Source organism: Erpetoichthys calabaricus, chromosome 3, assembly GCF_900747795.2.
Source record: "Erpetoichthys calabaricus chromosome 3, fErpCal1.3, whole genome shotgun sequence".
NCBI lineage: Eukaryota > Metazoa > Chordata > Cladistia > Polypteriformes > Polypteridae > Erpetoichthys > Erpetoichthys calabaricus.
The window spans coordinates 276,202,413-276,214,927 of NC_041396.2; the positions used below are offsets into that span (position 1 = coordinate 276,202,413).

Below are 12,515 nucleotides of genomic sequence, written 5' to 3' on the forward strand. Positions count from 1 at the left end.
ATATCTAAAAAAATGAGATGCAACTAAAAATACTCAGCCCACTTTTATCTTGCTGCATCTGTAAAGGAGAAGAAAGTAGACAGATTGTGCAGACAATGACTTCATACTGTTACAGTCCTGTTTTTCTGGGTTGAGCCCATAGGTGCCAATTGACTTTTTATTCTCAGTGCCACGATACGGGCGGTACCAGGCCACTGCCTGCTGGACACTTCCAAAATGATAAAACAAATTAAACAAGTTTGTCTTTGACCTGCCTGCTTCTTGCCAGTTATTTTACTTTATCTATTCTCACATGGTTACTATCTTACTAACAGACCTGTAATCCTACTTAAATCACTCTGTCTGTATGCCACACACACACTATCCTCCATCTCATTCCTCACAGCTGTCCATGCAGCATCACAATATGTCTGTAGAACAGGATGCCGGATGAGTGTGGCACACAGGACCGACACAACATTGTTATAAGAGCTTAATGTGTTGCAGAGGGACTGTGACGAAAAAAAGTAAAATATATTAATAATAATAATCTAGCGAAACATGGTGCCAGCATGTGTGGCTTGTAAGGATTTCATACTCCTTTTCATGGTTGCTTTTATTGCTGGGTGTCCCAACAAGGACTTCCGCACTCAGTTGTCAGTACTAGATAACAAGACGGCGGTGCCGATTCTTAAATGGATCACAGCACAAGCAAAGAACAATAGCTACAGCAGAACACCACAAAAACCTAACCATGGGTCCATCCCAACAATGATATTTCTACTCCAATATATACAGAGTGTTACCACAAAAAGTACAAAATTTTATTTTTAAAAAAACTTCGACCTGTAACATCACTTTTATATGTAAAAGGAATTTTTAAACAGGCTTACATTTTGAGAAAGCATTTTACATTTTAGAGGACAGAAATTAGTCATTAGGGAGAGTGGTGGCTCTGAGGCTAGAGATCTGCACTGGCAGTTAGAAGGTTGCCGGTTCAAATCCCATAAAATACCAAAAAAGGGACTCTGCTCTGTTGGGCCCTTGAGCAAGCCCTTAACCTGCGCTTTGAGTAGTGAGAAAAGCACTATATAAATGCAAAGAATTTATTATTAGTTTGATTAGGAGAAGCAAAGCCATTTACAAGTTTAGAAAATAACACCTAAACTATGACAGGATCAAGTCTTTTGAAGTAAAACATCTGCAGAATTTTTTTTTTTTTTTTGCTGAATTTAAGCAAGTAATTTTTATTCATTCACAGAATCCAGGGAGATGGAGTCCATCACTGCAACACTGAGATTAACATGGTAACCAATCCTATTTGGAGCAACAGCCTCTCACTGAGGGCACACCCACACAAATAGGACAAATTTAAGAGATTCCAAATACCCTAACACACATGTTAAAGCATACATAGATTGATGGGTAATTTTACTTTGCTATTGTACTCAGTTCATAAAGTACATTATTTGGTTTGACCTATAAATGCAACCATGTGTTATCAGCATATGAATGAAAGTTAATTATGCATCCTAATGGCAATGCGTTGTAAAAAGAAACAAAATTATCCCTGTAACACCTTCACAAATAGTCTTTTTCTAACTACAGAGTAAAATGAAGGAGCACTGTGTATAGACTTCTATATGTAATGAAAACTACTTTTAAAGTATGAAGCAAAAAAATTAAGAACAATGTCTGACTCTCCAAACTAAATTATTGAAACAGTAAAGTAGAATGCTATGATTATCAAAAACATAATGGTGGCATTTACTGCATCAGAACAATTCACAATTACCACTTACAACACAGTGTTGAAAGCAACATGCAAACACCACCAATAAAAAGAATTACTTAGCATCTAGGAGAAATTAAATACAGCTCAATAAATGGTTACACATATTACAAAACAAAATTTTTTACATTTTTAAAAGGGGCAACTGTGTAATTTCAAAGAGCATTAATACATAGGCAACGGCAGAGAGATCATTAGTAGAAACTAAGTAATGTTATTACAATAAAAAAAAATAGTTACTAGATGAAAGAGAATGCAAGGTCTACACACTATAAATAGGAGAAAAACTTTGCTCAAATTTCTTTAAATAGGAGGCTCTGTATATTAGTTGTAAAATTAAGCTCAGGAGTTAGCTCAACAAATCCCATGCTGCTTGACATGCCAGATCTGTGCACAAGGAAATATACGCTTCTTTATATAAGATCCTGTCAAAGTCTAGATGACAGAGAATCCAGAACCAATCAAAACTTTAGATATTTAAGCCGTATTTGTGCTTCTAGCAAGCCATACAACCTCCTTGTCATCTACTAGCCGAAACAGCTTTTCATCAATTTATCAGCACTTTACGTATTTATTAATTACACTTTAAAGCCATTGAATTGTCACAACAGTATATGAGCATGCCCTCCTTTGGTAATATATTTCAGCCGAGGAATAACAAGAGTAAACTGTACTTAAATGATGATTATGATATACATTATTTTCAATGGAAAATTGAGTTCTTAAATGAAGCATTTTTTTAATAAACTAAAAAATATGGTGCTTGTTATTACACGTTAAAATGCCATTTATGAAGCACCAGTTTAAATGTTTGAATATTGATTCACATGTTGTGGTTGCATACACATTATAAAACAGCACATCCATTTTGCTTTTGGGGAAAATTAGTTTTTTATGATTCTGCCATTTTAAAAGAACTTCTGACTTTTGCTGTTCATTTCATTGACCGTTTCTCCTCCATGGCAATATTTTACCCTAAGGGATGTGGTTTCCTGAAACTAATTTTGTTAGTGCTATGGTTGCTGTTATTTTGTGAGTGACTTGAGCACTTGCAGCAAAATATTTGTCTGGATTATAAACTGTATTTTATTTAAAACATATGTTAGACTCTGAATATGACAATATACTGTATATACCTTCATTGTTGAACTGCAATGTTGTAAATTTTGGGATCCTCTTTTCCCACCTGTGCACTTTAGTTTGGGTAGAACAGATGTAGATAGTGTAAGGACCTTTTGATCACTCTTTTGGAATTCAATTTTTGTTTCTGTGTACTGGGCTTCTGATGATTGGTATTTGTTAAATTCTTTCTGGTATTCTGACCATTTTGCTTGTTCTTGATCTCATCTCTCCTCATTTTTGCCTTTTGGCACCTCCCTTAGCCTTAGACATAGCTAAAAGGAGCTTCCAAAAAGACATTTGTGCTAGGACTCTTACTCATTTCATTCACTATGACTTTGGTATGGTTTTTCAGAAAGTCAACTTGTATTATCCTGCCTCCCAGTACAAGTCATCTGCACGTTACGTTGACTTTACCTGTTCTGTTTATTGTAATCTCTCAATCTCAACACCTTCTTTTATCTCGCTGATATCATAATATAAATCTGTTTGAGACACATCAATAAAGGGGGGGAAAATGAGACAGAAGGAGGTAAATATGTAACCTGCAGCTCTGGACAACCCAGAGAGGTAAATTTAACACTATTACCAAACTGTGCACACTTCATTTTTTTTTTTTTTTTACATTTACACGAGAACTCCATAAAGATGGTTGCTGTGAATAGACAAGTTCTGTCTGTCTGTCAAGTAATAAAAACAACAAATTTTGGTTTTATTTATATAATTGACCATGCATAAACCCTAACCTTAAATAGTGGCAATGATCTGTGATAAAATATATTAATCCTGATTTCCTTTTGTTGGTATAAATATACCTCAAAAACATGGAGGACATGTTTTCTGAAACCAAAAACTGTGCTGCTTTCAAATGGACGCATTCTGTAAGTTTTAAAGCTTTTGCTTTCATGTTTGGAAATGTTTCCCCTCAGACCCCATATATATATTTTTAATTTATACAAAAATCTTCACTTAAGAACGCAATTCCCTGTATATTAGGATTGTGAAAAATAACTTCAACGTGAAAACTACAGATGTTAGCCAATGATTGGAGACGTATCCTTTCCTCTGTCATAAATACATTCACTAGTATCTCCTTACCTGATCGAAGGTTAGTCATTGTAGCAGGATAATCCAGATTATTTGGGTTGTGGGTTGTAACTCCAATTTCAATTGAGCCGGACCACTTATCAACAAGCTTATCAATACGAATCTAAGATGACAAGGGAAAAAAAAAGACACGTCAGCATTTTAACAATACTAAAGTATCACAAGCATTTTAATATTTTGATTACTTATCTAATTAACCTACAAATCCTACCCACATATCACACATTAAAATCCAATGTGAAAAAGACCACCACCAACATTAGTGGGAGCAATCTGTAATGCACAGATAATGCAGTCATTAAAGCAAGAAGTTCTGATAGCTTATTATTAACTTACATAAAAGTGTTAGGCTACTGAACTATGTTGGTCTATTAATGTTCACTGAATTTTTATTTTTTTACTGCATAAGAGTCATATTTGCAAAGAAGGCAATGAACCCACTAAGACAGTTGCAAGATGGCAGATGCATATGGCAGCAACACTAACCAGTATGTCACAGTAGCATCTAAAAAAAATACATGTAAAGAAATGTATATCAAAGCTAGTCTCAGTATACAAAGACTTTTAAATTAGTTTCCCAGTAACCAGGATGGCGACTCTCTGATTGGGCAGTACTTCCTAAATAATACGATTTATTAGTTTTTACTAATAATCTATTACTTGTATAATTCTGCAAAAAGAGGTACATTTCTTGATATATTTATATATTTTGAAGTATACTTTTAAAATGAGAAGTGATTTTTTCAGTAAAAGAGTGGGTATACCTGGGCTTGGAATGTCACAGTGACTTTTTAAGGGTTTCATTCTACTCAGTTTCGTCAGGAAATTGTTAATGGATTGTCTCCATTAATCAGACAATTATATGACCCTTTCGTCCCAGGTGGAGGAGTTAAATGAAAGCAGCCTGGACCTTAAGGTTCATACCACATATCCAGCTTCTACGTCTTAATACCTGGAAGTCATCTGATATGTGGACTTCAGGAACCTAACAGGGCTTCAGATTTTTGTCCATAAGTGCTATTTGCCCTTCAGGGAAAAGCCTACGTTACCACCTTACCCAACTAAGTATTGAGACCAAAAATGTTTTAAAATATAATGCTAAATAATGTGCTAATTTATTTTAGCAATAAGCGCATGCAATATTTAAAGCATTCATCAAGTGAATATGAATCACATTTTTCTCAGATCCTTCTGAAATACTTCTAATCTGTATGGGTATAGTGGACTGGCTGCTTTAGAGTCCACACTCCAACAATCTCTATCAAAAAAGGTTTTAACAATCACAAGTGAGCCTGAAAATTACTCTTAGAACTTACCTGAATGTTTCTACATTTGCTGATGTTATTGTGAAACGTACTCTTGTAAATTACCATACTGAACTATGCATTTGTTTCTTTTCTGAGGGTATGCGTGAATAAGAATTCATTTTTTTCTTGAGACATATGTCAAACAAACCACCAGAGATAAACTAAAATCAAGCATGCACTGTAGTAGAAGCTAATACAGTGGTGTGAAAAACTATTTGCCCCCTTCCTGATTTCTTATTCTTTTGCATGTTTGTCACACAAAATGGTTCTGATCATCAAACACATTTAACCATTAGTCAAATATAACACAAGTAAACACAAAATGCAGTTTGTAAATGGTGGTTTTTATTATTTAGGGAGAAAAAAAAATCCAAACCTACATGGCCCTGTGTGAAAAAGTAATTGCCCCCCTGAACCTAATAACTGGTTGGGCCACCCTTAGCAGCAATAACTGCAATCAAGCGTTTGCGATAACTTGCAATGAGTCTTTTACAGCGCTCTGGAGGAATTTTGGCCCACTCATCTTTGCAAAATTGTTGTAATTCAGCTTTATTTGAGGGTTTTCTAGCATGAACCGCCTTTTTAAGGTCATGCCATAGCATCTCAATTGGATTCAGGTCAGGACTTTGACTAGGCCATTCCAAAGTCTTCATTTTGTTTTTCTTCAGCCATTCAGAGGTGGATTTGCTGGTGTGTTTTGGGTCATTGTCCTGTTGCAGCACCCAAGATCGCTTCAGCTTGAGTTGACGAACAGATGGCCGGACATTCTCCTTCAGGATTTTTTGGTAGACAGTAGAATTCATGGTTCCATCTATCACAGCAGGCCTTCCAGGTCCTGAAGCAGCAAAACAACCCCAGACCATCACACTACCACCACCATATTTTACTGTTGGCATGATGTTCTTTTTCTGAAATGCTGTGTTCCTTTTACGCCAGATGTAACGGGACATTTGCCTTCCAAAAAGTTCAACTTTTGACTCATCAGTCCACAAGGTATTTTCCCAAAAGTCTTGGCAATCATTGAGATGTTTCTTAGCAAAATTGAGACGAGCCCTAATGTTCTTTTTGCTTAACAGTGGTTTGCGTCTTGGAAATCTGCCATGCAGGCCGTTTTTGCCCAGTCTCTTTCTTATGGTGGAGTCGTGAACACTGACCTTAATTGAGGCAAGTGAGGCCTGCAGTTCTTTAGACGTTGTCCTGGGGTCTTTTGTGACCTCTCGGATGAGTCGTCTCTGCGCTCTTGGGGTAATTTTGGTCAGCCGGCCACTCCTGGGAAGGTTCACCACTGTTCCATGTTTTTGCCATTTGTGGATAATGGCTCTCACTGTGGTTCGCTGGAGTCCCAAAGCTTTAGAAAGGGCTTTATAACCTTTACCAGACTGATAGATCTCAATTACTTCTGTTCTCATTTGTTCCTGAATTTCTTTGGATCTTGGCATGATGTCTAGCTTTTGAGGTGCTTTTGGTCTACTTCTCTGTGTCAGGCAGCTCCTATTTAAGTGATTTCTTGATTGAAACAGGTGTGGCAGTAATCAGGCCTGGGGGTGGCTACGGAAATTGAACTCAGGTGTGATACACCACAGTTAGGTTATTTTTTAACAAGGAGGCAATTACTTTTTCACACAGGGCCATGTAGGTTTGGATTTTTTTTCTCCCTAAATAATAAAAACCATCATTTAAAAACTGCATTTTGTGTTTACTTGTGTTATATTTGACTAATGGGCAATATAATGTGTTTGATGATCAGAAACATTTTGTGTGACAAACATGCAAAAGAATAAGAAATCAGGAAGGGGGCAAATAGTTTTTCACACCACTGTATATCTAAAACAATACATACAGATTAGTTCTCTTTTCGTATGAATGCATTTTCTTGTTTTGCAAACTAATAAAACAATTCAGAAAATCCCACAAAATCAATTAGAATAGCTAGGCCAAAAGTAATGTAATTATTTTATTTATACAGTATTTTTTACATGAGACAGTCAAAAAATGGATATACGGCTTGTATCCAAGTGAAGAGATGACAGAAACACAAAAAAATGAATACCCAAGTGATTGTGTGCCATAAAGCAATATACACGCTCACCATCCACTTACCCAACTTCCAGGGTCAATATGAGCTACATTAAATACATTACACTTTTCTAATACAAGTGGGGATGCACTGAACTAAGAATCATATCAGATATTGCTTTAAAAAAAAAAAAAAAAAAAAAAAAAAAAAAAAATAGGTATTGGGGCTGATGTGTTGATTATGTCCAAATCAGGTTTGTATTATTGTTTACGATCAACATGTGACAGCAGGTTTGCAGCTCCAACAGGATTAATCTGGGTGCTTTGATGTTTGATGAATGGTTCGATGCAGTGAAACAAATCAGTCTTAAATGTTGACATTCAAATGTCTTCATGGTGCTTTTCTTCATCGATTTCTCCCACAGGCAATACAAGTGTCGCATATTCCACATTGCAATGATGCGATACATTTAAAGGTATCGCATGCTGCCTCAACATTTTGTGTCGCCTTTTCTTTTTTTTTTTTTGCACCTTCGCAACAGCATCAGAATCCAAATAATTTTTCTTCGCTTCAACTCACAACACAGCAAAAACGGATGTTGTTTTCTCACTGTGATGATTTCTTGCACGGACACCTGTTGGAATCCTCCAGATTTATTTAAAGTACACATGCAAGTTTTAGTTAGTACACTGCTTACGTAGCAGCAGTGTGTTCAAGCGCACGCGTCACACAGCGTAGCGTTAAGTATAACATGCATTAAGTATACATACAGCAAGATTTCTCCCTAAAACCCTGAAGTCTCATAACAATTCAATCTGGACCTGAAATCTAAGCAGCAGAGATATGAGGACAAACCAAAATGAGTAGTAAAATAACAGTTGAAACAAACAGGTTAACTCACTCATTTTAAAGGCAACACTAAACCTAAAGTTACAATCTGAAGAATTACAGTAAATTCCAGTAAATAAATGATTTCTCAAGCAGAATCTGTCCTTTATATAAACATAGTTCGGACACCCTTTAACACATTTCAAACACTGTGCATAATAGCATCCTGTAGCTTCACACCAACCATTACACAAAATGATAATGTAATGGGTATAACAAAGAGAGGAGAGAGAGAGGGGCTGGGAGCATGCACTGATGCAGCATGTTGCTACATCCACCACATGTCGAACCACCTCAGGATCCCAAATTAGGACCCGAGCGCAGCCATGCAATGTGTGACAACTCAGCACCACACAGGTTTGAATGGAACAGAGTGAGGTTTTTACAATTCTGTAACCAACCCCCTGGCTTTCCCTGAAAGTTGGAGGATCTGCTTGCAGGGCTGGATGCAGGCTAACATCACACCCAGGTCGGAGCAATTGCAGGTTAAGAGCCTTGCTCAAGGGTCCAACAAAGCAACAAAAACAATAATAGTAAATGCTTTTGCTTCCTACCTTTTAACAGTGTGGTTACCTGTGAAGTGTGCTAACGGTGTGATATTTTTCACCATGAATGAAAGCAACAATAAAACAGTAATAAAAAAGTGAAAAAATTATCAGCAAAGCTAAGGGAAGGAAAAAGTGGTATCATCTGCATTGTAACTTCCTGTTAATTTTGTAAATAACTGATAAAATAAGTACATTCAATCAAGATGGTATGAAAGCAGTATTCATGTTTGCAGCAGACCTTTACATTTAAAACATGTAAGAAATAACATAAAAAAGAGTTCACAGTGAATGCTACATTTACAGTGGAACCTCGGGTCACGACCGTAATTCGTTCCAAAACTCTGGTTGCAAACCGATTTGGTCGTGACCTGAAGTAATTTCCCCCATAGGATTGTATGTAAATACAATTAATCTGTTCCGGACAGTACGAGCTGTATGTAAATATATATACGCTTGCTCGTGCTCTCTCTCTCTCGCTGCACAGGGAATGCACAGGGAGAGACTGAACACGTGCAGAAATCATCGGCGCGTACGACCCGGAAGGGAAACTGGCTTGTTCGTCACCCGAGTTTGTGGTTGGGAACAGATGCAAAAGTTTGCCAAACTTTTTGGTCATAACCTGATTTGTACGTGGTCCGAGACATTCGTGACCCGAGCTTGCACTGTATTTGATTTGTTCCCAAAACACAGATTGGAAAATAAAAATGTTTAAGGACAAAAAAAATGTTTACTTCATTTAAATAGTAATTTATCAGTTTACATAGAAGCCAGGTCACAATTTATATACATGCAAAATACAGAGGAAAAATAGTTGTGTTGAATTTGCCAGATTTGAAAAAAAGAAAGATAGATTATCAGTATCAAATTTGTACATTGGCTCATCACTAGCTACATCTTAAGTTACCCATGCCAGTCTCACTATTTTTCTTCATTTTCTACTTTGCACGCTGGCCAAATAATTCAAAGTTGGACAGATTAACAGTAAAAAGTTAAAGAAATCATGCTTTAAATTCCAGAGCTCCCAAAAACTGCCAGCTGTGCTGCAGCATAGTACACTCTCTGACAATCAAGCTGCATTCTTTATCCAGGCTACTGTGGTCACCAATTGGCCCGCAAATGGAATCAAAGCTATAATGCATTCTTCATATAAATAAATAAGACAGCAAGGAATCTGTATTACATTTATAAACATATATGTGCAAATATATTATATTATATATATATATATATATATATATATATATATATATATATATATATATATATATATATATATATATATATATATATATATATATTATATATGATGCTAAAGTCTAGCTGTCTGTCACACAATTACTCACAAACTATTGCTCTTGAATAGAATCTTACGACCTGGGGCATCATTTATAAAGCTTGCGGATGCTCAAAGAGAGGCTTGAGGTGTGTATACATAATTCCCCAAACAAACAATGATATTTATGAGAAAAAAAAAAAATTGTCAGGGGAACATGCATGTATTTACGGCAAACTCCAACCCACATGTATTTCGGAGATACTGGGGAATTTCTACACCCTTGATCAAGCAGGGAAATGCAGTCTTAACCAGCTAAATGACAACTTCCATGCATAATAATTTATATCACAAAGCCACTATTATACTGTGCATTGAGGTGAGAAAAATCACACTTTAAAAGTTATGAATATGATGTACAAAGTGCATTTTAGTTCCCATTTTAAAGGGACGATTGCTGCCTATTTGCACCGAAGAACCCCTTTATTTATTTGCCAGTTTATCTAGGCTGCCTGTTTCACTTCTAATCTAACTGGTTAACAGGTCAGGACTATCTCACTTAAGCTTAACTTTGTCTTGTCCATAGAGCTGAAAGCGACTGACAACTGAGGTGCTACATCCAGTCTTTATAAGGCGTATGTGCATATAAATCAAACAACACAAAAAAGGAAATTTGCAGCAATGTCTGTTTCTCCTAATGCAACTAGCACTCATATTGTAATAAGGGTACCTTGCGAGAATGAAGCTGCCTTTGTTAACCATGAGCACTGACATTTAATTAATGCTCAAGCCATCTTTGATGCCAAGATGAAACTGACAAACTCTGTGGCATGATTAATTTATTTTGTGGGAATGCAGCTTTGACAGACATGATGGCATTGTATATGGTTGCTGGCTTATTGGTAAGGTAACTGGCTTAACCCTCAGTATTTCATATGGCCTGTACTTTTCATTGTAACAGCAAATACTCTGGCACTTTATACCCTCCCATAACACCTGAGTGCAGAGGAGAAATGCCACAACGTGTGGTGGAAGACCGGGGCCCTTGCTCGGCTGGAACGCTTCCATGCTGGGAGGACCGTGGGAGCAAGCGTGGCCAGAGTTTTACCTCGGCCAGAGCGCTAGGTGGCAGCCCCCCTGGGTTGCAGCGGTGCCTAGGACTTCCACAGGCCTCCATGGTAGTTGGAGTTTGGTACAGCCCTGTTGGGGTCCGTGGACACCGCCAGGGGGTGCTGCAGCAACTGCTGAGCTCTCATGGGGAGTTCTTCCGCCACACCCAGAAGTGTGGCCCGGAAGTAGGTCATCAAACACCTGGAGAACTTCTGAGTGCCTTATATGAGGGGCCAGACGACATTGCTCGGTGAGCCAGAGTCGGGAGGAGGAAGACAAAGCTTGACTGAGAGTATTAGAGGAGAGAAAGAAAGAGAAGAAGAAGAAAGTAAAAGAAAGAAAAGAGTGTTGTGCTTGGAACTGTGTTGTTGTGCTTGTGAGAGACGGGAAAGATGTTTCCCACAAGGGAGAAAAAGAAAATAAAAGCCGTGCGTGCTTTGGAGTTGTGCCTCTGTGTCTGTCTGTACCGGGTTGGGGCGGCAGTGCCCATCTTAGAGGTCCACAAATGCCATGCATGACCTTGAGTGGAGCCAGATACTCTTGAATGCAGGTGGCAGTGTCTCAATGCATCAGGTGGGAGGCTGCTCTACCAGCCAGTGAAGTTCTGCAGTATTTTGATTGCACATGCATGAGGTTGATTAGCATGCCCCATATATGGATATTTCAGGGAGGCATTTGAGACTCATTCACGTACGAGCATTACAGGGTGACTGTGATTAGTAAAGGGTAAATTATATAGAAATGTGCATTTATGTCAGGATGTATAAATCTGATTTTTTTCCATAGTGTACACAATTTCCTGGTTTTCTGCAATGCACATATTTTCATGCTCAAGTATACACAAAGTTTTATAAATGAGGTCCCTGGCGCATACTGGAATTTTAAAAAAATAAATACAGGTACTCCTCACTTTACGACCGAGTTCCTTTCCGACGACTACGTCGTTAAGTGAATTGGTCGATAAGCAAGGAGCTTGAGCCGGGAATATAGGAACGTTGTAAAATTATAAAATTATGCAACAAACTTCAAATTTATTCATAAAAAGACATGCATATGTACATATTATCATTTGTAAATGATTCTGACGATTTTTTGCATTCACGTGCCTTCAAAGTCTAAGATACTGCGTGCCTTAGCTTGAATTATTAAAAGGCTTATCGGCATATTATTTTGCATCTGGTTGTCAAACCAGATCGCCAATAATTTCTCTATCTCATTAATAAGACCATTTCGTTGCCTAGTTATTATGGCTTTAAATCCTGTCGATGATTTCACCGCCTCTTTCACTCTAACTTTATCCTTTAAAATCGCTGAAATTGTCGAATGTGCCAATTTCAAGTCACATGATATTTCTTTAACCATTTTACCAGCTTCG

The 12,515-nt window shown here is 37.3% G+C and overlaps 1 protein-coding gene across 4 annotated transcripts in view; it reads right to left on the bottom strand.

Moving 5' to 3' along the window:
* neurl4 (neuralized E3 ubiquitin protein ligase 4) overlaps positions 1 to 12,515 on the bottom strand; it is a 113,858-nt gene that overhangs the window by 61,222 nt on the left and 40,121 nt on the right. For all 4 annotated transcript variants that reach the window (XM_051925430.1, XM_028798364.2, XM_051925429.1 and 1 more), the window contains exon 5: positions 3,989 to 4,100. In XM_051925430.1, coding sequence (XP_051781390.1) covers positions 3,989 to 4,100 — 112 coding nt within the window. The remainder of the gene's footprint in view (positions 1 to 3,988; positions 4,101 to 12,515) is intronic.